Raw genomic sequence first — 26,914 nt, 5'->3', positions numbered from 1 at the left:
CTTTTTGGGCATCCTGATACTGTGCTGAGGTCTAGGATATAAAATTCAATAAATATCCAGTAGGAGGAGAGTATAAACACACACACACACACCCGCCAACATGATATATACCTTGAGAGAAGTGATAGAAATTTGTCCATGGAATGGATGTAAGAAAGTTACAGATGCAGAAATAGGGAAAGGAAACTTGAAAAGCAGGAGGGCTGAGTCCTGAGATAGACTTTGCCTTATTTGCAGTTTTGTTTAGGATGTGCCCTAAAAGAACTGCGTACTCAGTGAAGTGGAAATAGTTTTCCTTCTTCTCATTTTGAGAGGTCTTTAAATGTAACGAGTGCATCAGGGGCCTTTAGAAAGAGTAAATCAACCTGAATTCAATCCATATTCTATATCAGAGGCTCTGAGAATGATCAGGCCATGAATTTAAAGCCACTGGGGAAAATAGCTGCCCACATGTAACAATGACAGTGGGCTTCAGGAGCAGATGACCTTTTATTTTCCTGGGACTATGCAAGGATTGGGTACCTGTATACAGAAATTCTTCCCTCTGAAGTGCCAGTGTAGCTTAAGAACAATGTCAAATGAGGATTTTCAGTTCTTTGTATGACAGGTGGTCATACACATAGAAAGTCGGAGGTATGATGAGGTTGCTTTAATGACTCCTTATCACACACCTTAGTTCTATAGATATTACCCATAACTTCATATGGAGGGCAAGTACAGAGCTCCAGCCTCTGCAACATTAATCTCATTAGTATATCAAAATTATTTCTAGAGTATTAACCTTTAGCATCATAAAAGAAGATCCTGTAATGAAGTTGCTAATATTGAACGACTACAAGATTATTTATAAAAACTAAGAATAGCTTAATAATAATTTTGCTTTTTCATAGTCAATATTTTAAAGAGGGGATGGAATAAAATGTTGGGGTGGATTCACAATATAGTGTCTGATTAGAATGAATATGCATATGCTTAGTTTCCAAAGAGGCAGGGGCTGCTTCTTGATCCCCTGTGAGAGGTGGAGCCTCTTCTGATCAGTTTTAGTTACTTCTATACACAGCAACTGGGACTAGGAGTACCCTCTTTTCTAGAGTTAGGGTGACATGGGTGTTGCAATTTCTGAGCTACCCTACCCATTAGATATCCCAGCCATTACCTGGAAGGCCTCAATTTTCTACTGGCAGTACTGTTAGTGATAGGCATCATACTTTTAGGAAAGAGTGCCCCTGCTTCCCCACTAAATATTAGAAAATACCCTACAGAGGTTGAGTCTAGGTCTCTGGCAATAGTTAGTCTAGGGAGTTGGCCAAATGACGTTGACTGAGGAGGGTGCCACTTTTCAATGACAGTAGAAGAGGTAAGGAAAGCAGAAGAGGTGGTAGGTGGGGAGAGGTGGAGAGAGGCTGGGGAAGGAAGAAGTGTAGGTGGAGGAAGAGATGATGCTGTCGTGTCCATGCATGACATGAAAAACATGAGGGCTGAGTCCTGAGATAGACTTTGCCTTGTTTGCAGATTTTTGGGGGATGTGCCCTAAAAGAACTGCATACTCAGTGAATTGGAAATAGTTTCCCTTCTTCTCAGAGGGAGAGAGAGGTTGTCCAGTAATGTAGACTACCAATGCTCTCTGACCCTCTAGAAAGTTCACAGGGAGACAGACCCAGGACTATGGAATTAGACTGAGATAGTCGTGAGTCACATGGGACAGGGATGGTTAATTGTCCGATGGTTAATTGTGTGCATTGTTCCATTGGGCTAATCCTATCCTCAATACTAACCCCCCACTCCCACTCCTTCCCGAGCTAGAGGGGCAGGAGAAGAATTTTATGGGAATGTGATTTCATTAGGAACTCAAATAAATTCTTTTGAATGATCTAAAATGAAAATACCTAAAACTGAAATAAAGTAAATAAAAGAAGTGAATGCACTGCTCTAAGAAATTGATTTATATCATCTTTATTTCTGGAATAATGTGAAGATCTTGATTTAAAAAGTGTTGAGGAAAGATATACTGAGATAGGTGAATTCTTTAAAGTTTGGTAAAAGCAGCTGTAATAATATGTAAGGCATCTGTTATACCTAATATTTTTGGTACTTAAGCTTCCTCTTCTAGGTTCATAAAAGAAAGTAAGGTTTTTCAGACATTTGCATAAGCTTTATCTTTTTCCCATCTTCATGCTTAGTTTAACCATCTTCATTCTTATCAAATGCTATTTAAGAGGTGGGAGATGATGAAAGTAAATGAGATGCACCATTTTAGATTGTGTCTGTTGTATTTAAAACTACATAAAACACTGAGGCAATTATGAAGGGGTTCAGAACATAGTCAACTTTTGGGACAGTTCTTTTATAGTCTGTTTACAACGTCCACTTGTTTCACTTTGGTTTGGCTCAAGGGAATTACCCCAAGAGCAGTTAGAATTAATGTATACCTCTTGCACTTTCCCTGCTCCTCACGAAGCAAAGTTGACTAATTACTTTGAAAGGATCCACTAAAATTTCCACATATGGCTAATTTTGCTAAACTTGTATATGCTGCCTTAGACGAAGAGAGAAATACACAGTGTTCATGGAAAGCTGCATTACTAATGCAGCAGTGTTTCTGCCAAGATTTTCAGGCTAAGATGCTGAATATGTCTGGAAACGAAGAAAAACATCACACAGATGTACTCTTAAACTTTACAGACATCTGGGCATTTGAAAATTTCTGAGTGATTACCTACTCATTCATGTTCTCATTAATGCTGTTTACCAAATATTTCTGACTCCTCTCTGCCTACAAGGTGGTTTGCATTTTCCCATACCCTTTATGTTAAGAATGGCCATATGACTTGCTTTTGTGAGTGAATCGTGAGAAGCTATACATGTCACATCTGGGAGGAAGCTTTTTGTGCTCCTGTACTATTAGTCAGAACCTCTTTCCCCCTGCCATGGTAACTAGCTCCAGATGTGGAGGTTCTATTAGCCATGTTCCTAGAGTGACGAGATGTGGAGTTTCTTCCCTCCACTCTAATCCTTTCACCTGCTGAATAGGTAGCATGAATGAGAAATAAACCTTTGTTTTAGTGCATTAAGATGTGGAGGTTCTATTGTTACAGAAGCATAATCTAGCTTAGCCTATGAAAACCACATCTCTTAGGTTTTTTTTTTTTTTTCTTTTCTGTAGGTTGAGTGTTTGTGAATAATTGTGGGAATTCCACATGCTAGTATGCGTCATTGTTTTTTTGATGTCTATTTCTTGCCTAGCTTTCTTGATTCTACTTTTTCTGTTAGCTAACCTGACTTCAAACATTTGGAAACTAAAGGCTATAAAATCTTGCAAGATTATGCATTTATTTTAATGTGAATTTGTTACATTTCATTGTGCATGTATTTATTTTGTATTTCATTTATGTGCTATATCACTTGGTAACATATTGGTCCATCTTTTCCATGCTATTACATGACATGCTTCTAAGGAGAAAGTGCAACATATAACTATTCTTTAGTGGAACGCTTGAGTTTTTTTTCTGAAAAGGTAATAGAGATGATGATAAGGATAAAGATGTTAAATGATAGAGATTCCAGAAAGTGCTTCAGGAATATGTGTGTACAGAGTGGCTGCAAAGCATTTCAATTTGTGCAAGCAATTTACTGCCCAGGTGTTCTGGTATCTGAAAATCAGAAATCAATTTCAAAGTATATAGCTAACAGCATTCTAGGTTTTAAAATTGTATGGAAATACGAAAGGATGGGGTAATGTGAGGATTAGCAAATGACATTGTGTTATTAGGCGGAAAATGGTAGATGGTCACACTTGAGATGTTTGTTGTTTGCTGAATGTCTTCCTCAGTGAGAATTCTTTCCAGGAAGTATATTTTAGTCTTTGGAATAAAACCATTGCCAACTCGCATTGCATTGCCTTTCTATTCTTACATATAATTTTGTTTCCATTTTTATAGCATCAGAAAACAGGTCTTGAAGTGAAAATTTTGAATACAATAATAGGTCAATAGAATCATTTTTGAGGCATATTTCCTGAAAGTCAAGTGACAAGTTTGGCAGTCAGTCATAGTCTCGTGAACTTCTTAAGTGTTCTTACAATATTCCTTAAATTGGTGCTTAAAGAATTTTATGATGTCTTTTTAATATTATAGTGTTAGAATGCATTCACATGAAATTTAATTAGTGATATTAAATTTTAATAGAATATTGTATAATTCTCGGTATATTTATGATAGAAGTATCTCTAGTCATTGAGGTGTTTTTTTCCTATACAGGTCTACATAGCACACAGGTCTACATGGTGCTTATGAAATGAATGGTGAAAATAAGCAAGTAATTAGAATGACTGCTGTTGTAATCATGGTTAACATAGATGATTAACTTATTTATTCTTTTGGTAAATATTTATTAAATAGCTATATTTTAGACACCATGCTAAACACTGTGAATACCCAGATGAAAGAGACATGGTTCCATTTGTAAAGAGCTCACATCATAGCTGGGACACATATTGATTATATAGATACATATTGATTATGGCCTGTGATGAATACTATAGCAAATAGATGTGGAAAGTGCTGTTGAAACAGAATAGAGGAAATGATTAGTTCTTTTACTAAGGACTAATGGATGGATCATGGAGGGCTTCACAGAAAAGGTGACATTGGAAGTGGGCATTTAACACAAAATTTAATCACTTTGGTCTAATTAATAATATTGGAACTATTGAGGATTTTACCACCATATCTATAGTGGATAATTAGGGAACTTTTTTCAGAAAGTATTTCTTATGCTTGTATGTCATGTTCTATGCTTTGGAAATGTGGGGGTTTTAACATGGGTTAAATATTTAAAATATTTAACAATAGCAATGGCCATTCAGAATGGGTGCTGATAATAGACTTAGAGCAGAGTCTGAAAAAAACCCCTAAAGTGCCCATTAACTCATTAATTGTATGCTTATGGGTGGGTTTCTGCACTTCAATTTTTTATCTCTCAAATATAACTAATAGTAGTTTCTTTCATTTAGGATATTTGTGGAGATAAAATGAGATAATGTAAAGTGGCTGACAGAATTAATGGTACAGAGTATGAATTCAAGAAATGTTAGGTATTGCAATTATTCAGTAAGAACAGACCTGACAACAAATTACAGATGTATGTAAAAGGGTGGAGCAATTGGGAAGGTGGGAGAACTAGGAAAAAATGCTTTCCAGGAAAGGACTATTTGAAAGTTTGAAGGAGACCAGAGGGTGGCCCTGTAAAATGCCATTATTTGGAAATTATCTAGGAGAAATACTGACAGTTCTATTTTTGTAGGGGATAATTATTTTATATTACAGTTACTCCTAATTTCAGTGATCATCTATGGTGATAATGTTAATGAACAGCCTTGGAATGAGATGTCAGTATTTGACTATGGCTGTTTGCAAACTCAACTGTGATTACACACAGTTGTCTAATTGCTTAATTTATTGATGTTTTGCTGACATGTTTTTCAGCAACATTTGTGATTGCAGATAACTAATCATTCCTCTTCTAGCTCATTATCATACGTTTGCATTTGATTTGTCTGATTGCTGCAGGTGGAAACAATAGGTGACGCATACTGTGTTGCAGCAGGACTCCACAGGAAAAGCCTCTGCCATGCGAAACCCATTGCTCTGATGGCCTTGAAGATGATGGAACTTTCAGAGGAGGTGCTGACACCTGATGGAAGACCGATTCAGGTAACCCTCTCAACAACCCGGTTTGAGCAGGGAGTGTACCATTAACTGAAGATGGCAAGAAATTCCCTTCTGAATACTGCCTATTTTAATTTATAGATCTAGACAGTTTGGGTGCTTATGGAGGACAAGAAAAGACTAGCGGTAACAGGAAAAGAACAAATGTGTAATAAATGGGTCCAAAATAGGAAAAAGTATGTGGAAGGCAAATTACTGTGGAGAAAAGAAAGAGCTAGTAGCTCTTCTGGATCTCTGGATCATTGAGTATGATAGCCCTTTGACTGAACCCAGACTTCATAGAACTTCACGGAATGTTCTGTAAAATTCCAATTCGGTTGAGGGGTTGTTGCACTTGGGGATCTATCTGGAGGGTCACATGTGGCCTTGAGGCTGTAGACTCCTCACTTCTGGAAGGCGAAGAACTTACTGTTAGTGACCAAGTCACCAAATCTAAGCAAGGATGATGGTGAGATTCAGAGTTTGAGAGGTAATCCAAGAAGTAAAATCAATGAAGCAAGAAAATGGAGGATCTGGACAACCTCCTGTGGATAGTGTACAGGTGTTCCTTATAAAGCCTCAGACCTCAGAGCTACTTCTACAATTTTTCTTCTGGCATAACTTAAAGGTTAGAGCTGAATAACTCTTTTTGGTACTGATGGTTCTCTGCAGTCTGGGGTCTACCTGGCGAGATTACCAATGGTACAGTTCACTTGGCATTAACTAGTAAAGTTTAACTTATATACATCCTACAACCCAGCAATTTCTCCCCCAAATGTTTGCACAAATACAAGCGGGGTACTTGTGCATGTGTAACAAAAGTCACAAGTGATCATTCACAGTTTTACTATTCATAATAGCCTCAAACTGGACATAACTCAAATATCCATCAGCAGTAGAGTGGATAAATTGTATTTATACCTTGGTATAGCATACAGTTGGGAAAATGAATGACTTCAGCTACTGATGTCAATAAGGATGAATGTCAAAAACATAACATTGACCAAAAGAAGCAAATCAAAGAAGAATGCTGTAGAATTATTTCATTTAATTAAAGTTCAAAACCGAAAAAATTGAAAAAAAATGTGCTATTTAGAAATCCCTGTATGGATGGAAAAAGAAAATTGATGGAAAGAAAGAGAATGATTAACACAAAATTCAGGGGAATGAAAGATGACAGCAAGGAGGGAGATATAATAGGGAAAATGAACATAGTACAAAACTGTTCATGTTATTACTATTTTTAATGTGTACATATATGTTTATATTTGACAATTTAAAAGTGGAAAGAAAGTTTTCTAACCACTTCCACCAGTGAGGAAATTAGGGAAGTGTGGAGCATTAAAAAAAAAAAAAAATCTAGTTTAAGTTCCCTCAGGGCATGATTATTGAGTTATTCAAATATTTCAATGGCATTTCTGCCACTTCTAGGAAAACAAACAAAAGGAATACTGTCTCAGATCTGCTGTAAACTGCAGATACACATATTCCAGATTAAACTCATATCAGTTCTTAAATTTTCAAGCCTGCTAGCTGGGAAGTCTTATCATTTGGGATTGTTTTTAATACTAGATTTATTTCACAGGAAAGATAATGTTTGTATTGATTTCAGTATTGTCATAGCAAACTGAAATTACTAGAGAACAAAACCAGGGAATTGTGTTTTACAGTGTGCATCAGTATATTCATTTGTGGATATAACGTTAGCTCTTTTTTATGAATCAGATAGTCTTATTAAATCAGAAGAGGAAATGTCCATAAAGATTTAATAAGAACACAGAAAGAGAATTCAAACTAATAAATCACCTTAATTATTTTAGCTTCATTCCTAATTTATAGGATTTGCATGGTTTGGGATTCTTTTTTTGGCATATTAATTTGATTTTGAATTGCTTTCTAGCTTGGTGCCATGGGAACATTTCTAAACTTATTGGATCTTTCATTATAAAATGCTTGGGTGTTATAGTACAATTGATACATGATCAGTTGATTGTTTACCTCAAATCATATAAGTTTTATAGTCTATTTAAAATACAAGCTTTTACAGTTGCAATGATTGCTCAAAACAAGACTCCCCAAGCCTGTCAAATTTTGAAAAATAAATTGATAATTTTTATATGACTTTATAAACCTTTGAGGCATCCTGTAATGATGGGAAATAGAAACCCGAATAGTCAATTATAATTGCTTGGAAATGATTGCCAATATCCTTGACTCAGTAATTATAAAATTGCCTGCATTGTTTTGATTTAAAAAATAACCAGAGGATGTGGCAGTATATAAATACTCACACAAATTATTGTTTAATAAATACTCTAATGAAACTCAGAGGCTAGTTCTAGACTATATCCATAAAGCATACACAAGTTTGGTCTATCTGTATGATAAATTTTGAAAAATCAGTCTGCAGTGACTTTAATTAGGATTGCTTTTTTTTTTTTTTTTTTTTTTTTTTTTTTTTTAATACAGAGTCTCACTTTATTGCCCAGGCTAGAGTGAGTGCCGTGGCGTCAGTCTAGCTCACAGCAACCTCAAACTCCTGGCTCAAGCAATCCTCCTGCCTCAGCCTCCCAAGTAGCTGGGACTACAGGCATTCGCCACCATGCCCGGCTAATTTTTTGTATATATATATTAGTTGGCCAATTAATTTCTTTCTATTTATAGTAGAGACGGGGTCTCGCTTTTGCTCAGGCTGGTTTCGAACTCCTGACCTCGAGCAATCCGCCCGCCTCGGCCTCCCAGAGAGCTAGGATTACAGGCGTGAGCCACCGCGCCCGGCCTAGGATTGCTTTTAAAAAGAATGATTGGAATGTTTTTTCACACTTGATCAATATGATGTTTATTCTGCTGGATGAAAATATGGAAATGCCAGCATTATGACTTTTCCTTTTTTATTCCTCCCTAGAGAGAATCTGTTTCTTATATTTAAACAATAGACAATTGAAAAGTAAAATCAAATTTATATTCTCTCTCCTTTGTACTAGCTAGATTGTGATTTTACTAGAAAATTGGATAACTTTATCCTGTTCTTTAATCTTGTGAACCTAATCTTTCTTAATAAAACTTTTAGTGCTGAAAGGCTACATATACTAATAGTTTAACCACTCTTCAATTAAAATAACTAGTCATTTATTATTGTCTGTGCTTTATTCTTTAAAAAATAGTGTTGATGAGGAAAAGGGAAGTTGGGTTGAGGATTGACTAGAGAATGTGATTAGGGATACATTAGAAAGACAAGTAGCATTTTCATGATTTATGCCTTTTAAAGAATATTGAGTATGTCCAAATGTCTAAGTTTTAATTGTATACTCCAGTTTTAAAATATATTTTCATTAAATTTTATCTCTTAGGCATACAAATTCAAGTTCCCTTCATTAGTTCAGAGAACAGTACATTTTAAATAATGAGTCAAGTATAGAGAGATTGTGAAATAGAGTTAAACAATGTGTAATCATGTAATACTAATGTGTTTCACAATCTCAATTGCAAATCAAGGTAATGCTATGAATTTCTTCTGACTAGTCCAAAAGCAGGAATATTAATGTGCAATTTGCATGTATTGTAATACATTAAATTGTAGCTCCTTAAGCTTCAACTACTAATGAGTTTACAGTATTTTTTGAGATTATAAAACAATTATTCTGTAATTAATTTTTAAATAATTGTTGCTATGTATAAAGGAAACCCGATATTGTTATTTTACTGTTTGGAAGAATTTGGTTTTCTCAAATATTGCAATATTTAATTAACCCCATGAGATTGCAGCCTGGGATTATATTTAGAAAAAGAAAAATTAATTACAGTCAATCCTCTGTATTTATGAGTTCTACATCCTCAGATTCAGCCAATTGCTGATTGAAAATGTAGGTAAGCCTATGATGGTTGCATGTATGCTGAACATGTACAGACTTTTTTTCTTGTCATTATTCCCTAAACAATACAGTATAACCATTATTTATGTAGCATTTACATTGTAGTAGGTATTGTAAGTAATCTAGAGATGATTGAAAGTATATAGGAAGATGTTTGTATTAATAGGTTATATGCAAATACTCTATTTTATAAAAGGGCCACAAGTCTCTTATATTACTTATAATACCTAACACAATGTAAATGCTGTGTAAACAGTTGTAATACTGTATTTATTTTTTAATTTGTATTAATTTTTACTGTTATTTGTTGTTTCTTGTTTCTGAATACTGTATTTTCAATCCACAGTTGGTTGAATCTGCAGATGAGGAACCTGTGGATACAGAGGGCTGACTGTATTTGATAAACTTGATTAATTCTTTATGATTTTTTGATAATTGTTTATTTATAAAATTCTGATTTGTACTTTTTATGCTGAATACTTATCCAAATAAGTATGTGTGCATATCTTAAATGTTCTAGTTCTAGAATCTATGGACATATGAAAAAAATCTAAGGCATCAGAAAAGAACTGCATAGGCATTAGAGGAGCTCACTGATAAGATACTGAGCTCGGTTACCCTCATTACTAAAGTCTATCAATTAGGCATATTGGAATTTACTTTTAATATTCTGGTTAATACATAAAGTGGCAGTTTCAGTAAGTTACTATTTATCGTAGCCATAATACACAAAAATACTATATTACTGGTGAAAATTAATGGCTAAATATATTTTCTAATACTGTGGTCCCCAACCCCCAGGCCTGGACGGAGTACCAGCCATGGCCTGTTAGTAAATGAGCCGGGCATCACTGCCTGAACTCCGTACCACCCTCGCCCCACGCCATGGAAAAATTGTCTTCCATGAAACCAGTCCCTGGTGCCAGAAAAGTTGGGGACCATCATATCTAATAGATCTATTCTGTATAGTAAATTTATTTGGAATTAGAAATATATTTATGTTTCTAAAAATCAGTGTGTTTAAAGTACTTGTTCACTGAGTGTTTGCAAGTAAAGTTATAACAGATTCTCTTCTGTAGTTTGCTTCCTTTTAATTATCAGAACTTCATTCTATATACTGTCTTCACATCTATCTTCTGACTCACTCATACTTCCCTCTGTTGCTTGCAGAAATCTTTGGTAATCCCATCTACTTAATACATAATGTTGATTATAGCAGCTTATAGTATTTTAAATTTTCATTTATCTGACAACATTTTTCATATTGTTTTTATTTCCTGAATTCATCGTCCATAATGATTGTAAATGCTTTGCCTGATAATCCCATTCTCTAAAGCCCCTGCAATCTATCATATTATCCATTCTTTCACTGAATTGCTAGTGTTTTGTCTGCCTAATTACTATTTATTTTTTTTTGAGTGTGGGAGATTGTACATAAAATGTTGTAGAAATAGTTTAAGACCTAGGAGTGTGTTACTCTCCTAAAGAGCAACTTTAGTTGCTTCTGGCAAGGGGCTAGGGGTTATAGCAATTAGGAACCAGGTGATTTAAAACTGGATTTTGATCTCTGCGAAAACCAGTCTACTTCTGGTTCACTCCTGTGCTTTTGGTATTACCCTTATACCTGTGTTACTGCCTGTCAGGGTTTCGTCTCAAAGTAGGAAGGGTTTCCCAAGGCCTTGCCCTTGGGAATTCTTGGACTCCAGTTTTTGTTCCCCTAGTCCTGCAAGGCTGTCAAAAGTACTGCCTAATTTCTCAACCTCTCAGTCATTTCTTCTGGAGTCAGGAGATGCCCACAGGGCAAAGATATCCCCAAATTTAGTGCTCACCTTTTCTCAGGTTCATCTTCTTCCAGATCTTGGTGCAATAATTTTTCATTGCTCTGTTAGCTGACCTGCACAAGGTTATTCAAATTATATAATATGCTATTATGTTATAGATGTTACATTTCACAATAATTCTATGAGGGAAGTATTGCTATTATTTACATTTTGTAAATGAAGAAAAGACAGACAAAATAATAGTTAACCAGAGCTCCTAATCAATGCATTCTGTAGACATTAAATAAAGCCATGTTAAATAAAATTTATATTATCAAATTTTCTTTTGCCCTTGAGTATTCCACTATCATGTTAGACTTTTTGTGGCTTTAGTCTTCAAGAAATTTACATTTATATTAGATTTCCTCTTTAAAAGAATGGAAGCGATCTACTTTAGAGGTGTTCCATCCCAAATGATTGTTTTTTAAATTAGAAAGTAAGAGAGATTCTATACAGGAGTGTTGGCATGGGCTGTAGTTCCAACTGCTTGGGGAGCTTAGGGGTGGGAGGATCCCTTGGGCCCAGGCGTTCTATACAAGCCAGGGCAATACAATGTGACCTCATCTCAAAAAAACTAAAACTAAAACAGAACAATTAAAGGAAAAAAGATTCATTTGTGTGAGGGAAAAAAATGAGTATTTTTCTAGCCTTATTTTGAAAACTGCAGTCATTGGCCAGATTGGGTGGTGGCATTTATTAGTCATGTTGCTCTGTTGTTTTTTTCAGTGTATTTTCCCCTTGTTTACTGTTTGTTGTGGATTGTAGTGAAGAAGCAACATATTTAAAAGTGTTATAGTTTCATTATTTCACACGGTATTCATTGAATTTAAAGATTATGTCACATTCAGCTCAATTATTAATTATTTTTATTGATTGAATACAGTATTTATTTTAATCATAAGATTACTCTTCCGGCATGATTCTGCAGTGCCGAGCTTTAATAGACAGAGCATTGCTACTGCCTTATTATCTCTCTATAAGATATCACCATAATAATTTAATATACTATATTACATGTGTATGCCCATGAGATAAAATTCCATTGCTAGGTCATTTTACCTTTGATCTGTAATCATGATAGATTTCAATTTCATTTAATCACAGACTTGTAATTGTATTTTCAGACTATGAAAAAGAAAGTTATTAGCCATACATTTCTCAAAATGCTAGTCTTACTGAAGAGTTTTATTATGATATTTGTCAACCAGATTTTCCCAAGCAGTCCTTTTGTGAAGATATTTGCATATTTATGTTACAAGAAAAAATAGTAATAATGAGTTAGTGAAAGGAGAAACAAAATGGGGATAGAAGCTAAATTGATTTTCATGAAACTACATGTAAAGTATGAAATTTTTCAGTTTTATTTTGTGCACCAGTCTTGACTTTTACAGTTTCAGAAAAGAAATACATTCTTTAGTGGAGACATGGTTTAAATATCTTATAAAGTTTGATAATATTATCACTGTGAGGGTAAATACTCCTAAAGAAGTTATAATCTTTAATATCATTGCTTCTCACGGGTTACAAAATTGTGCACTGAAAATTCTGACATCACTTCACAATCTGGGTAGTAGGAACGTTTTAACAATGTTGTTTCTACTGATATATTAGCATGATATGTTTTTCCATTTGTTTGTGTCATCTGTAATTTCTTTCCTCATTGTTTCATAATTCTCTTTGTAAAGATATTTCACCTCCTTAGTTTAGTATATTTCTAGGTATTTTATTTTTCATTGTGGCTATTGTGAATGGTATTGAGTATTTGATTTGAAACTCAGCTTGATTGTTATTGGTGAATAGGAATGCTACTGATTTGCATATGATGATTTTGTAACCTGAGAGGTTGTTAAATTTATTTATCAATTCCAGGAATTTCTTGGTGGAGTCTTTGGGGTTTTCTACATATAAGATCATATCATAAGCAAAAAGCAATAGTTTGACCTCCTCATTCCCAATTTGGATACCCTTTATTTTTTTCTCTTGCCTGATTGCTGTGGCTAGGACTTCCACCACTATGTTGAATAGAAGTGGTGACAGTGGACACCCTTCCCTGTCTTGTTCCAGTTCTTAGTAGGAATGCTTTCACCTTTCCCCCATTGATTATGATGTTGGATGTGTGTTTGTCATATATGGCTTTTATAATTTTGAGATGTGTTCCTTCTATTCCTACTTCATTGGGGGTTTTTTATCATGAATGGGTATAAATTTTGTCAAATGCTTTTTCTGTATCTATTGAGATGATCATATGGTCCTTGTTTTTGCTTCTGTTTATGTAGTGAATCACATTTATTGATTTATGTATGTTGAACCATCCTTGCTTCCTTGGGATGGAGTCCACTTGGTTATGGTGGATTGTTATTTTGATATGCTATTGAATTTAGTATGCTAGTATTTTATTGAGGATATTTGCATCTGTATTTAAAAGCTATTGGTCTGTAGTTTTCTTTTTTTATTGTGTTTATTGTTTTTATTGTGTTTATGATCTCACCAATGCACTCCAGCCTGGATGACAGAATGATACCCTGTGTCTAAAAAAAAAAAAAAGGCTAAAAATTATATTGGTAAAAGCATTCATTTTTATTGATTTTTGTGTATTATGCTTTAGAAGTGTGAAGCCTCCAAGCAGTTAAGAAGTTCATGTTTTTATTTATCTGAGGTTTATGTAAGGAATAATAATATCCATCTGCCAACTTTTGTTTCTAAGGGGATATTAAGATGTATTTCACCATTCTGTTTTAGTAGGTTAGTACATTATCTCTAGAATATGGTGTCTTTCTTGGGTATTATGGTTCTGGAGATCTTTTCTCTTTTACTGCCAGTTTAATGTAGTCTCTTTTAAAGTTATATGCACACATGCCACGTTAGCAGCTTGAATCTTACAGTATAAAAAATGGCATGAAAATACAAGATAAGGTAATACATACAACAATAATGTGGTATCTGCATGCTAACCAAAGTGTTTACTTAGTTAGGTTTCATGTTTTTGATTTGCTATACTGTCTTCAAATCTCATATCTAGCTCCAAATAAAAGTTTAAAAATTATTTTATAATAACTTTATTAATCTTCTAAAATTACAAAAAGTCCAGTGACCTCTGAAAACTAGTACACAGAAGATAGTCAAAATCACCTATGATTTACCAACCAATCATAACCACATTTTACCTTTTGTTGAATATCTTTAAAGCCTTTTTTCTATGAATATAGAAACACATAGAAATAGAAGATACAGACTTAAAGTATAGATTCTTTAAAAAATTGAATGAACTTCATTCAATTCAGTGGATGTCATGAGACATAGCTTAACAAAAATGTGCATGCATCCTAAATGTACAGGAGAAACTCTGCTAGCCGTAGGAAGCACCTTTGATTTTGTATTTTTCTGTATCTACAATTGAATTTTTGAGTCATTTAAAGGCCATTCTTTAATCACCTAAGTTACAAATATGGTACTAACAATTCAGTGTCACAAGTGCTTTTCAGAATCTGTTAAGCTTTGTGTTGATGTCATGCCAGGCATATAGTAATTGTCTGGGTCACCACCATAATATTGCTTATTTGGAATGTGGTATCCTAGCAACTCTTCTTTTTCCTAATGGCTGAATTGATTTTGGTACATTTGTAATGCTTCCTACTGCATCAGAAATTGTCACCTTGTGTGCGAATGCTACAAGATCAAATTTCCACATAGGTTCAATTCTAAGAAATTATTCTGCTTTATAATTACCTTTAATGTATTTGTTCAAAGGTTAAACCAATCATAAAATATGAATTTGGTAAAGCTTCATTAATTCAGACTTCACTTTTTGGGGAAATATAGTAATTTTGACAACAATGTCCAAAATGGATGCAAATAGTTCTTAGTGGGAGACTTATTGAAATTGAAGAAATAGAGTAATTTTGATGATCAAATGACCAAGTAATCAGAAGGTTGACAGGGAACACAGGTCTGGAGTGTGCACTGGGTGTTCCAGAAGAGGAAAGTCTTATTTTGGAGGCTTGCTGTTTCAACTCAAATGAAGCCTGTTTCTGCATGAATCTGGCTCAAGCCTTGCTGACAGTGACTTTTATTCATTTGTTCAACAAATGTTTTTTGAATGCTTACCATTTTTCTAAACAATTGGTTAGGCATTTAAGGATATAAGGGTAAGCAAACCAGATATGTCCCTGATTCTCCCAAGAACTACAGTCTATGGAACCAATACCTACAAATGACTAACTTGGTTTGGAAAGAGAAATATATACGTGACTTTCTCTCAGTAATGTTTTCACATTCATACTGAGAAGTTTTTGTTAGGCTTTTAGAAATATTTGTCAAAGACTTTAAATTCTTTGCAGAGTAATTATTCAAGATATTGTCATTTATCTTCAGATCTACATTATTTTGGTGTCTTTGTATGTTTCTAGGGGAGTCAAGTCAAAAGATGTTGAAAAAACAATTATGTTCTGGTGGTTGGTTTGACAGTTTATATATCATCTCACTCAATCTATGAAGGGCACATATGCAGGTTTTATATATTTTAAAGAATAAGAAAATAAGACATCAAGGGGTTAAAGAATATGTATAAGATCATGTAAAAATAATGCATATTATACATCTTCCATATTTCAGACTTGTGTTGGGTCTATTAAACATTTTAAGTTTTTTATTTCCCACCAAAAAACTCTGCAAAGTAATCTTATTTTACATTTAAAGAATCTGAGATTCAGAAAATTTACATAATTTGACTGAGATTATGTAGCTAATTAATTTCAGAATGAAATTTGAACCCAGTTATATCTGCTTGGAAAAAAAAAAAAAACACAGCTTCGATCTTTCCATTATACAAAACTTGCCAATACATCACCAGAGTGCCTGGTGTAGAATTTTGTTACCTGAGTAGTTAATAACACGAGTTACTTCTCACCCGGTGCTTACTATGTTCTCAGTAGTATGCTAAGCTATATATAGTGTGTGTACACTCTCTCTCTTACATGTTCTCTCTGTGTCTCCCTTTATATACACACACACATTTACACATGTATATATTATACATATTTACATATATATACATAAATACATACTTATTTACACATGCATATATTATATTTTAGGCATATTTTGATGAATATGCATATTATCATGTAAGTCTTATAACAATTATGGACCAAGAAGTAGATGTTATTTTTATTTATAAATGAGAAAACAAAGACTCAGAGAGGTTAAGGGACTTATTGTCAAATAGGAGTAAATGAATAAAGAAGACTAAAAGAGAATTGATTCAGAATTGGGATTCAAATCTGTTTGACTTCAAAGTCCATGGTCTTAATCATTACCTATACTGCCTCCCACAATGTAGTTAGAACATATGATTTCTAATCTTATGACTAAGCTAATAACTTCAATCTTCCTTTAAAAAATAATTATTCTTCCCTGTTCCTTAAGTACCAAGATGTAATAGCAATGCAATGTCTTGAAGTCATTCTAATTTGAGGCAAACTCTATTGAGTGTATCTGTACATAGATATGCTGAAATAATAAGAATAATTATGTCTGCATTTAACATGAGGAGTCAAAAATTGGTAGTTCTTTAGATTTTCAAAATCTCTGAACAAAACCATTAAGTTGGAAACAATATTGAAAGATAAACTTCTGTAATATTAGCTTCTTATGAGAAATAGAAGATACAGTCTCCTTTCTGTGGCAATGTAATAATCCCAAATCAGGAAAACAGAGATTTAAAACCCTAACAGAAACCCAAAATACATATTTACTCTTTTGGACATATTATTTTCCAGATAGTATCAACTGATCCTTTGGATGTTAAGTTATCTAAGATTACTTTTTTATTTATAATAACTAAAAGCACTGATTGAAAAAGAAAAATATAGTCAAATGATTTGATCAGTCAGCCAGCAAACATTTCCTGGATTTGTCTCATGTGCAAAACTGTATATTTGAGTTGCAGACTGAACTGCGTGAGTGCCAAATACTAATCTGCTTTTTTCTTGGCTCTCAAGTCAAAACTCTGTCTGCACAATACCAAAACATCTGGTCACTTAAATCCATTCAGTCAAAAATTCAATCATTCGCCCATATTTTCAGACTCTAGAATTCCATTCAACTTGTTTGCTTTAATTAATTAGTTTATCTAAAAACTATGTCAAATAGGCTATCACCTATGTTTAGTCATTTCAATAGCGCTTAGCATCTTACCTATGGAAAGGTACAGGTATGGAAGAAAGAAAATGCGAGCTCCATTTTTTCTACCTTAATCGAGTGTTTCCACAGTCCTGCATGTCTTTCTCTGCCTCCTATTCTGTGTTTGCGTTTCTTGCTGGGTTTGTTCCACCCATCTCTGACTGCCCTCTACCCCCGGGCTCCTGCAGGCTCTTTCTCTCTCAATGTCATAAAAGTGGCTGTCATTTTTCCATGGATTGCCTAAGAACAACTTACCAAAAAAAAATCATGTTGTCATGAATAATGCACATAATACTGTTGATACTAACTAATTTAGGGGAAAGAGCTGTTTCCATTTTTACCCTTATAGTTCTATATTTATTTATATTTTTCACATATGCGCATGACATATTTTTATTTATGTATTCATTTTTAGTATCAATAGAAATTATACAGGTGGTGCCATCGTGGACCATTTTTCTTTCCCTCTTTATAATTTTCTGTAATTAAAATAATTCACAAATATAATTTTTAAATGAAGTAAGCACAAGCGACTACTTATTCATACGGAATAATGATTCATAAGGAATATTTGATTCATAAGGAATAATCAGCAGACAATGCTTACAACTGCAGAAGGTAAAAATATTCATTGGCTAAAAATTGGTAGGAGCATCAACTCTTTTTGACAAAATTATATTGTAAACATTTGGCCAGCATAATTAGAGTTTGTAGAAATAATGTCCATAAAAGAAAACTATACTGGCAGAAATAAATATGAGCAAACTATTGCTTAATGAGTCACAAATCATTGCTATAAAATTTAAGTGGGAAAGAATTGGTGCCAATTGAAATACTTTCAGAGGAACACAACTGTAAACATAAAATATTAGGATCAGTTTAACTGCAGTACATAGAAAATAGATGGAGGAATTAAATTGATTTAATGTCATTTAGTACAGAAAATAATTTCTTCATGATAATTCCTCATCATTGGTAAATGTCTACATTCAATCTTTGTACTCCTTTGGTGGGGTCCAAATGTCTCAAACTATAACTATTTTATTAGCCAAAAGAATTATCTGATGAACTAACAGGAGCTATATCATATGCTAGACATGCATGCTCAATAAATCGAATTAAATTTTACCAACTGGTAGGAGAAAGTAGAGTGTTTCATTTAGTTGTTGTGACAGTGGTAGCTATTATATCTTTGTATGTTTATAGTTTCTTCTTTCTGATCCTCTGCTGCACTGGTCAATATTCTTTTATATTTGCAATTTTTTGTCATGTCATTTACATGGTGTACAAATAAATAACATTGACTTCTGGTGTCTGTATAAATTTATAGTACTGTTCATTTCTTTCTTGTTATTTTGTTTTCTCATGTTCTTTTTTTTTTAAATTGCATATTCAGAATCATGTCCTTTTTAAAAATACTAAGCTTTAACCCAGGCTCATGTTTCGCCCCTAGCACTCAAGACAGAAATTAGTAATTTTGCTATCAAAAGTATAAAGAAATAAAGTGGAACTGCCTCATTACACCAGTATTGAGAATATGTATTATAATGTTATGATATAGTGTGATGTCTATACTCTATGCAGTGGAGCATCCTATGCTATGTTAAAGTCACTTTACTATTTAGCTATGTTATTATATCAGGCTATTTCCAAACATTATCGTCTATGATTTTTCTTTTCTTTTTAACTCTAGTTTGTGGAAATGTTCTTCTTATGGTTAAAAAGGCATGCCCAGGGAGGTGAGAGTCGTACCATATTTTAAAAATATACAGTCTATCAGCAGAAGTCTGAGGATAATGTCAGTCATAAACAATCATGGCAAAGCTTCCCTTTTAAGGTTGGTGCTTCAAGGGTTGTTTATGTCTCTGAATACTTGCTCCAAAATTACTAATTCCTACAATTGAGGAAAAATTGGAAAAGTCATTAGTGTGTTCAAGTAGATTGATATTTTGATTTGAAAAATTATCTCAGGCAAACATATTTTTATCCGGCTTTATGGCATTGTTTGACTAGCCAATTTATGCCAGATTCTAGAGCCAAATGCATTTGCCTAAAGACTCCAGATGTTTTCTAATTTGCTGCTTGCTGTTTGAAAAGCAAGGCAACTAGGTTATAAATTCAGCTTTTTTGTTTTACTGAACTGGGACTAAGATACCCTTCATTTTTTTGTGATAGTTTATAACAAAAACCATAGTTTGTAGTTGGTTGTTTTTTTTTTGTTATAGTTTCTTTTGTTTATAGCCAGAACTAGACCAGAGGTAATTTTAAAAAGGATAATTATATATCAATTTAGGAAATTCTGTTGTGAATAACTAACATTTGGTAATTGTAAGATTTTAAAAGTTGAAAAATTTGGAGGACAGTTCTTTCATTCCAAATGCAATAAAACAGATACAAGAAAAAGTATTTCATTATACTTAAGTTATGTAACTAGTTAGCAGTGAGATCTGAATATTTGAAATTTACCAAGAAAGTTAATGAAGATGATAAGGCCAGCCAGAAGAGGGAGAAATAATTTTCTAGTTTTTTTTTTTTTCCTACCAACTGTTCATCATGATTGAAGAAACATCATTTGGAACGGGTGTTTTTGAGGTTATTATATAAAAGAGATGGAAAACACTACACAAGTCTGTGTCAGAAGGTGCAATTATCCTGACCTCTTGAGTGTCATTCCTCTATTATCAAAGTATTACCATTTTTACTGTTTCATTTTCTCTCTTTTAAAAACTATTAAATTTTCCCCCAGTTCCTGTCTTCCTTCTGCAAGAGCCTTTCATTATGAATAAGTGGTAATTATTCACATAGAGTTTGGGCAAAGTTGACAAATAGATTTCCTCTCCTTTTAACCTTCAACACTTTCTACTGATATGCCAGGCTGGTAATTTGTTAGCTTGTAAAATGGGAAAAAAATAAATGAGTACCTTTCCAATCCTCATGCCTCTTCTGTTTCATCTCACACAACATAATCATTTTTGAAAGTAGTAGAGTTTTGAAATTAGGAATGCATCTTCAGGTATGAATGAATATTTTTCATCATTTCTTCTATTTCTTAACCATCTTCAAATATGTTAAAGAAATTAGAATAAAATTATTTTACACAATTTGTCCACATATCAAGTTATAAATACTATTCATATATTTAAAAGCTATTCTAAGGGGAACTGTGACCATTATAAACATTTATGCTCACATAAATGATAACATGTTGCTATCATTTCTTGAAGCACAGCCTACTTCAGAAATCCACACACAGCTGTGTCTTCAAACTCATCATAGCTTAGAACTGTTCCAATTCTAGAATATCCACTCCAAATATCCTTCCCTAATCATGACCATTTGTTCTTCTGCCATTTCCTCTTCTACCATTCTCACTGATCACTGGGATGTACCAGCCTTTATCCAGTCTTAGGTTTTCAGTCTATTTTGATTATGGTTGCCTCTGTTATTAGTTTGCTATGGCAGCCATAAAAAAGTACTACAAATTGGGTGGTGTAGAACACCACAAATGTGCTGTCTCGTGGTTCTGGAGGCTAGAGGTCTGAGATTGAGGTTGGTTCCACCATGTTATCTCTGAAGACACTAGGGAAGGATCTGTTCCAGTCTCTCTCCTCTAATCTGGTAGTTCCTTGGTTTGTGACAGCATAACTCCAGTCTTTTTTACCTGGCATTCTCCCTGTGTGCATATATGTCTCTGTGTCTAAGTTTCTACTTTTTATAAGGATACCAGTCATGTTGCATTAGGGATCCACCTTACTCCAATAGGATGCATATTAATTTGACTAATTACATCTGCAATAACCCTATTTTCAAATAAGGTTACAGTCTGATATGCTGGGGATCAGGACTTTAACACGTGAATTTGGGTGTGCAGGGCACAGTTCAAGCCATAATACCTTCTTGTCTAGCTGGAATCTCATTATCTCCTATCTTAACATTGCTTCTGTCAGCAATCTAATTTTATTCTTCGTTCTCTTTCATCATAATGGGCTACCTAGGTAGGAAATTCTTGCTCTGTAATTGATGCACACTATTGAAGAAAATTACATAATCATGGTAATTAAGTAACATTAAGAATGCATACCTTTTGAACACAGCTGGGCCCTAAATCTGCAGGGATCTTGTTTTATTATACTGTCCCCTAGCTGTGAATGTTGCAAATATGTTTCACCGTCTTTAAGTTTGTCTCTTAAACTTGCTAACTTTACTCTCAACAGACCCATTCTTTCCTAATTAAATGAAATATTAGAAGACATTAATACACTCTCAAGTTCTCTTCCACACCCCTCCCCAACATCATCCTTCCTTCACATGTCTTCTGCTTTACCTCTTCCATCTATCCTCTTCAGCTGGCCCCTGAATGCTGACAAAATTTCTTTTTTCATTAATACAAAATTGTCATTTTCTTTGAAAGCTTCCCTCTTTAATAATGCCATACTCTGCTTCTTTGCTTATGATGAAACAAAAATACCAACAACAACAAAGCCACTCTGTTGACTCTCGATTGCTTATGAAATAACTAAATCCTAATCAGTCCCTTTACCTGTCATCAAACTAGTTTTTCAAACCTGTATCCCATTAATAAACATTTTCCCACCATAACATTAGGGTATTAAACATACCAGATTATTACCATTCTATATATTGCTGCCTCTTTATGTTTACCAATTTTGCCTTAGCTGTGGTGTTATTGTTTTGGTTAGTTTTTAATGTTTGTATTTTGTTTGTTTTCCTGTTCTATCTATCTTTCTTGGCCACCTCAAATCCTATGAAGTCATCCTCGATGCTCACATTCTTTTGAATGCAATTATTTGCTTCTTCTTTAGGAAATTCATAATTTTGTCACAATTTACTATTGAAAGTTAACATATCCTAACTTGTAAATAAATTGTATGTGTAAATTCCCATGTTTTATGCACTGGACTAAAAGAACATTCAGGTCTGGAACCATGTCTTGTTCATCTTTATATATCAGAGTACAAGCAATTTATTAATATTTATGAATTAAATTAAACTGGTACACTGATGTAGAATGTTACAGAATTCTGTAACAGAATATGGTAAATTATATCCTCATATACACTTATTCATTCTTTATTCATTTTTTTTCATACTTTGCTTTTCCATCTAAAGTATCTGTCAAGACACTATTATGTGTTTGATAGCACATACTAAATAGATATGGGAAGCTGAAATTTGTTCTATATTTAATTCTATAAATAAGCCATTTATCATAGCATGTAATATCAGCTTTATATTTTTAAGGAAAAAATGTGAACGTTTATTTTTAAAAATAAATCAGAAAATACTTACAAGTGTCTACATGTGGTCTATTAATAGCTATAGCTCAGGACTCTGGGATGTAATCTAGTGCTATTCATATCAGTACTCAGACACATTGAAAATCAGCTCTTGTGTCAAGTCCCAGCAAGGGAATCCCTAAGAGAATAGAGAATATGATGTAGCCTAATGTTTCAATGAATGACATAGGAGAATAAAACTTCAAAAGAGAGTCTTGATAAGCTGGGTTTAATTAAACTGATCATTTTCAATTCTTTCATACATCCTTTACTGCCTTAGCTGACAAGACTCTAGAAGTAGCGAAGATTCTTCCTTTTGATATGTGTACATTTTAATGTCTGGAATATAGAGGACTACTTGCAGAATTCACTAAAGTCACCAAAGGGTGAATAATTAGATATTTCTTCCATTAACTAGTTATTAGAATTGTCATCATCAACCGTTGCAGTGAAAAGCAGAAAGGTACAATCTGTAGCAATAGTTTGGCAAGTCATAAATTTCACTCAGTGACATTATCCCATCAGGATAGTATCCTTGAAAAGGAGACGTGTAAATTAATATGCAATGGCACATAGACAGAATTAACCAGGCATCATCTTTTCATTTAAGAAGCACTCATGTGATTAAATTTCTGAGCTAAAAATTCATCCTCAAAAGTTATACTTTAGCAGAATGACTGATTTTATTTTATAGCTGTCAATTTGATTGACAAGTAGGACCCATCAAGTGAGTTTCTATTCTCATAATCCAGGGACACCTTGAAAAGATTTCCCAAGAGAAAAGAAAGAAATATATATAGGAAAAAAAGGAAACTGCATTTCTGATTAACAACTTAATTTAAGATAAAATATAGAATTTTCTTTTTACATTGACTATGGTGCTAAAACCACAACACTGGAAAAATGCCTTGGTTGTGAGGTAATTGGTATAAATCAAATATTTAATTCTTATTTATCAGCCATTTATAGGCTCAATAGTTCATTTCATTTATAATAGTGTCATTCTGTATTTTTATGCAATTTGACTTGGTACTATATTTTCTAATTGCAACAAGGGCTTATCTTTATTGCATAAGAATTTAAAATTTCAGCTTTATAATAGCTTATGAAAATATCCAATATTTTGTTATGTTGTATTGCTAATATATTTCTTGCTAGACGTTTACATGGTACCATAGTATGAGTTCTCGAGTGTCTGAAATCTTGGGTGAAGGTAGTTTATTTAAAAGGAGATATCAGGATTAGAAATGAGAGTGAAAAGTGAGACAGAGAAAGAGGGAAGGACAATGTAAGGGTACATTTTCAAGGTCATGCCATTATGAGCTATGTGGATTTGATTCTGCTGGAGGTTCCTCCTAAGCAGAATAGAGAATACCTCTTAAATTATCTGTCTAGGGAAAAGCATCCGAGAACATATATCCACTGGCTCTGTTCTATATTGTTTAATGCTCCAAGGAAATTAACTCCCTGTCACTTCCAGCTGCACTGACATTCCAAGTGGGTTCCGCAGCTTTGAGAAACTCTAGGATAAAAGAAAAAGACATGGATGAGGAAAGAGGTTATCAGTGTAGAGTGAGGGTAAGAGCTCCCACAACTGCCCAATGGGCTGCAAGGTGGGCGCAGAGTAAAGAGGAGCAGCAGAAGTATCCGATACGTTAGGCAGGAGGTATGCAACATGATTGATTCCACAGTCCAAATGAAAACTTGACACCCAAATATTACCAAATATTTAATATTTGAAACAAAAGATTTCAAATATTTTGTCCTTGTGAACAGCAGTAAGAAAAAAATACATACATTGCTTGACGACAACGAAACATCTTGAGAAATGTGTTGTTAGGCGATTTTGTTGTACAAGCATAATAGAGTATACTTACACAAACCCAGATGGTACAGCCTACTGCATACCTGGGATATACAGAATAGCCTGTTGTTCCTGGGCTACAAACCTAGACAGCATGTTATTGCACTCAATACTGTAGGCAGTTGTAACACAAAGGTAACTATTTGTGAATCTAAACATCTCTAAACAGGCAAAAGGTACAGTAAAAATACAGTATTATAATCATAGAAGACCACCGTCATATATGTGGCCCATCATTGATTGAAATGTCATTATGTGGCACGTGACTGTATATGATTCTACTGGGCGTACAAGAGACAGAAATTTATTAAATAATACCCTATGAGCAATGCAACCTGATATTTTCTATTCCATGCTATGCCGTGTTATTCTGTTCTGTTCTATTTAATTAAACAATGCTGTTCATAACTCCCTAAAGTAATTTCAGAACTTATGGTTTGGAAAACACTGGCTGAAAAGATAATTAAATTAATTTACCTAAGAAGGTGAGTGATGGCATATTAAATAATTAAAATCATGTGACCTGGAGCCATATACACTGAAATTGTTATAAATAAAGGTCATAGTATTAAGGACAGTTAAAAAAGATTAGAGTGAATTCTTAAGAAATTAGAAAATGGGGTCACATGGGTTCATGTTCCATGGTTCTGAATTTCATCTGTCAGTGTTTCAGAATCTATAAATGGGTAAAGAACATCTAGCTCCCTGAGAGAATGAACAGGGTAGGAATGCAGGGGGCTGAATAAAGAGGTGCTGTGTCTCCTGTTTTTACCTCAGCTGCTCGGTTTTCTGCTGCCTCAATTCGTGTGTATACAGTGGGGAGAATTAGTGTACACATCTTGTGTAAGCATGTGCATATATACACAGCCAGCTGGATGCTACTCTGTAGTTAGAGGTGGCCTGTGTACTATCCCAGGATCCTTTTGCATCTTATGTTTGTTTCAGGTTGATTGTTTTGACAGTTGTCATTTTTAAGCTTCTTGTCTCTTTTCATAGGGAAAGAGCTTTTAGTCTCCTAAGAGCAGAGCTCCATTATCATAATCACCTTTCAGAAAAGAGAAAATTACCTGTAATTTTTATGTTCTGAAGGTGTATCATAATAATTCAGCCACCCACCTTACCCTCAAAATCAAATGGTGTTTTTTTTTTGTTTTTTTTGTTTTTTTTTAAGAAACTACTTGATTCTTTCCTATTTTTTCATTTTCTTCAGAGGAAATGAGAGCTTAAGAATCTGGGAAATCCCGCCAAGCCTCTATGAGCTTTGGCTGTCTCTTCCTACTCTCAGCTATTGTGTTTAAGGATGTCACTGCCATGGGGATCCAAAAGCACTGCACTTGTAACACATGTCCCACAAAAGGTGCGGTTTATAGTTAATGAGGAAGTGAACAAGCAAGGGAGGAGTAGCCCTCACATCAGCCATGAGTCCTTCGTGTGTGGGACGCCACCTTCGCTTGTGTACACAGCCGCTCCCGGGAGCCCCCACCCTCACCCGCCCCAGCACTTATGTAAAGATAACACGAGTGTGCACACACACGTCAATCTATAGGTTACCTATCATCGTCAATATCTCACAAAATCCAAATTGTAATTGACTGTCTTCCAGTTACTACAGAAAAGGGTTGGGTAGAGGAAAAAAAAATGCAAAAACCTAGAAGGTCATATGCCCTTTGCCATCTACTGCTGCACATGTTCTACAACTGAATTCACAACTCTTTCTCATAAGCACTGTTAGTATTAATCCTTAGGCAGTTATGCTTTCTTCCCATTACCCTGGATCTTCTAGTACAGCAATCCTAAAGCTGACCTCATGCGATGTTAATGGGTGCCTTGTGAAAAGATGATTCGGTGATGAAGTAACTTTTGGAAAGTGTTGCCTACTACGTGAAGATTTGCAAAGCGCATTGGCATTTTAAAGACTGAAAAGTCTCAAGGTTAAGAGATTTATTGAACTTTTAAGCCCAGCATTTCCCACATTTACTATTTCATAAAACACCTTTTGATTTTTGAAAGACGGTGGCTGTTTGCACAACTCAGTATGGAGAACAAGGCTTTGCCCAGAGTGACGTTTTGTTTCTTCCTGGGCGCCCTCACACTCCTTTTTCTATGAAACTTTATCCCTCTCAGTTCCCTTGCAAAACTCTCTCATCACTTCAAACAACAGAGCTCCCTCTGCCAG

The 26,914-nt window shown here is 34.2% G+C and overlaps 1 protein-coding gene across 1 annotated transcript in view; it reads left to right on the top strand.

Moving 5' to 3' along the window:
* Positions 1-26,914, top strand: part of GUCY1A2 (guanylate cyclase 1 soluble subunit alpha 2) — a 315,756-nt gene that overhangs the window by 228,498 nt on the left and 60,344 nt on the right. The window contains exon 6 of the mRNA XM_012755961.2: positions 5,568-5,711. Within this exon, the coding sequence (XP_012611415.1) occupies positions 5,568-5,711 (144 nt within the window). The remainder of the gene's footprint in view (positions 1-5,567; positions 5,712-26,914) is intronic.

Source organism: Microcebus murinus, chromosome 4 (genome assembly GCF_040939455.1).
Source record: "Microcebus murinus isolate Inina chromosome 4, M.murinus_Inina_mat1.0, whole genome shotgun sequence".
NCBI classification, from domain to species: Eukaryota; Metazoa; Chordata; class Mammalia; order Primates; family Cheirogaleidae; genus Microcebus; species Microcebus murinus.
The sequence above is the reverse complement of the archived record's forward strand: the minus strand, read 5'-3'. Positions and strand labels throughout refer to the sequence as shown.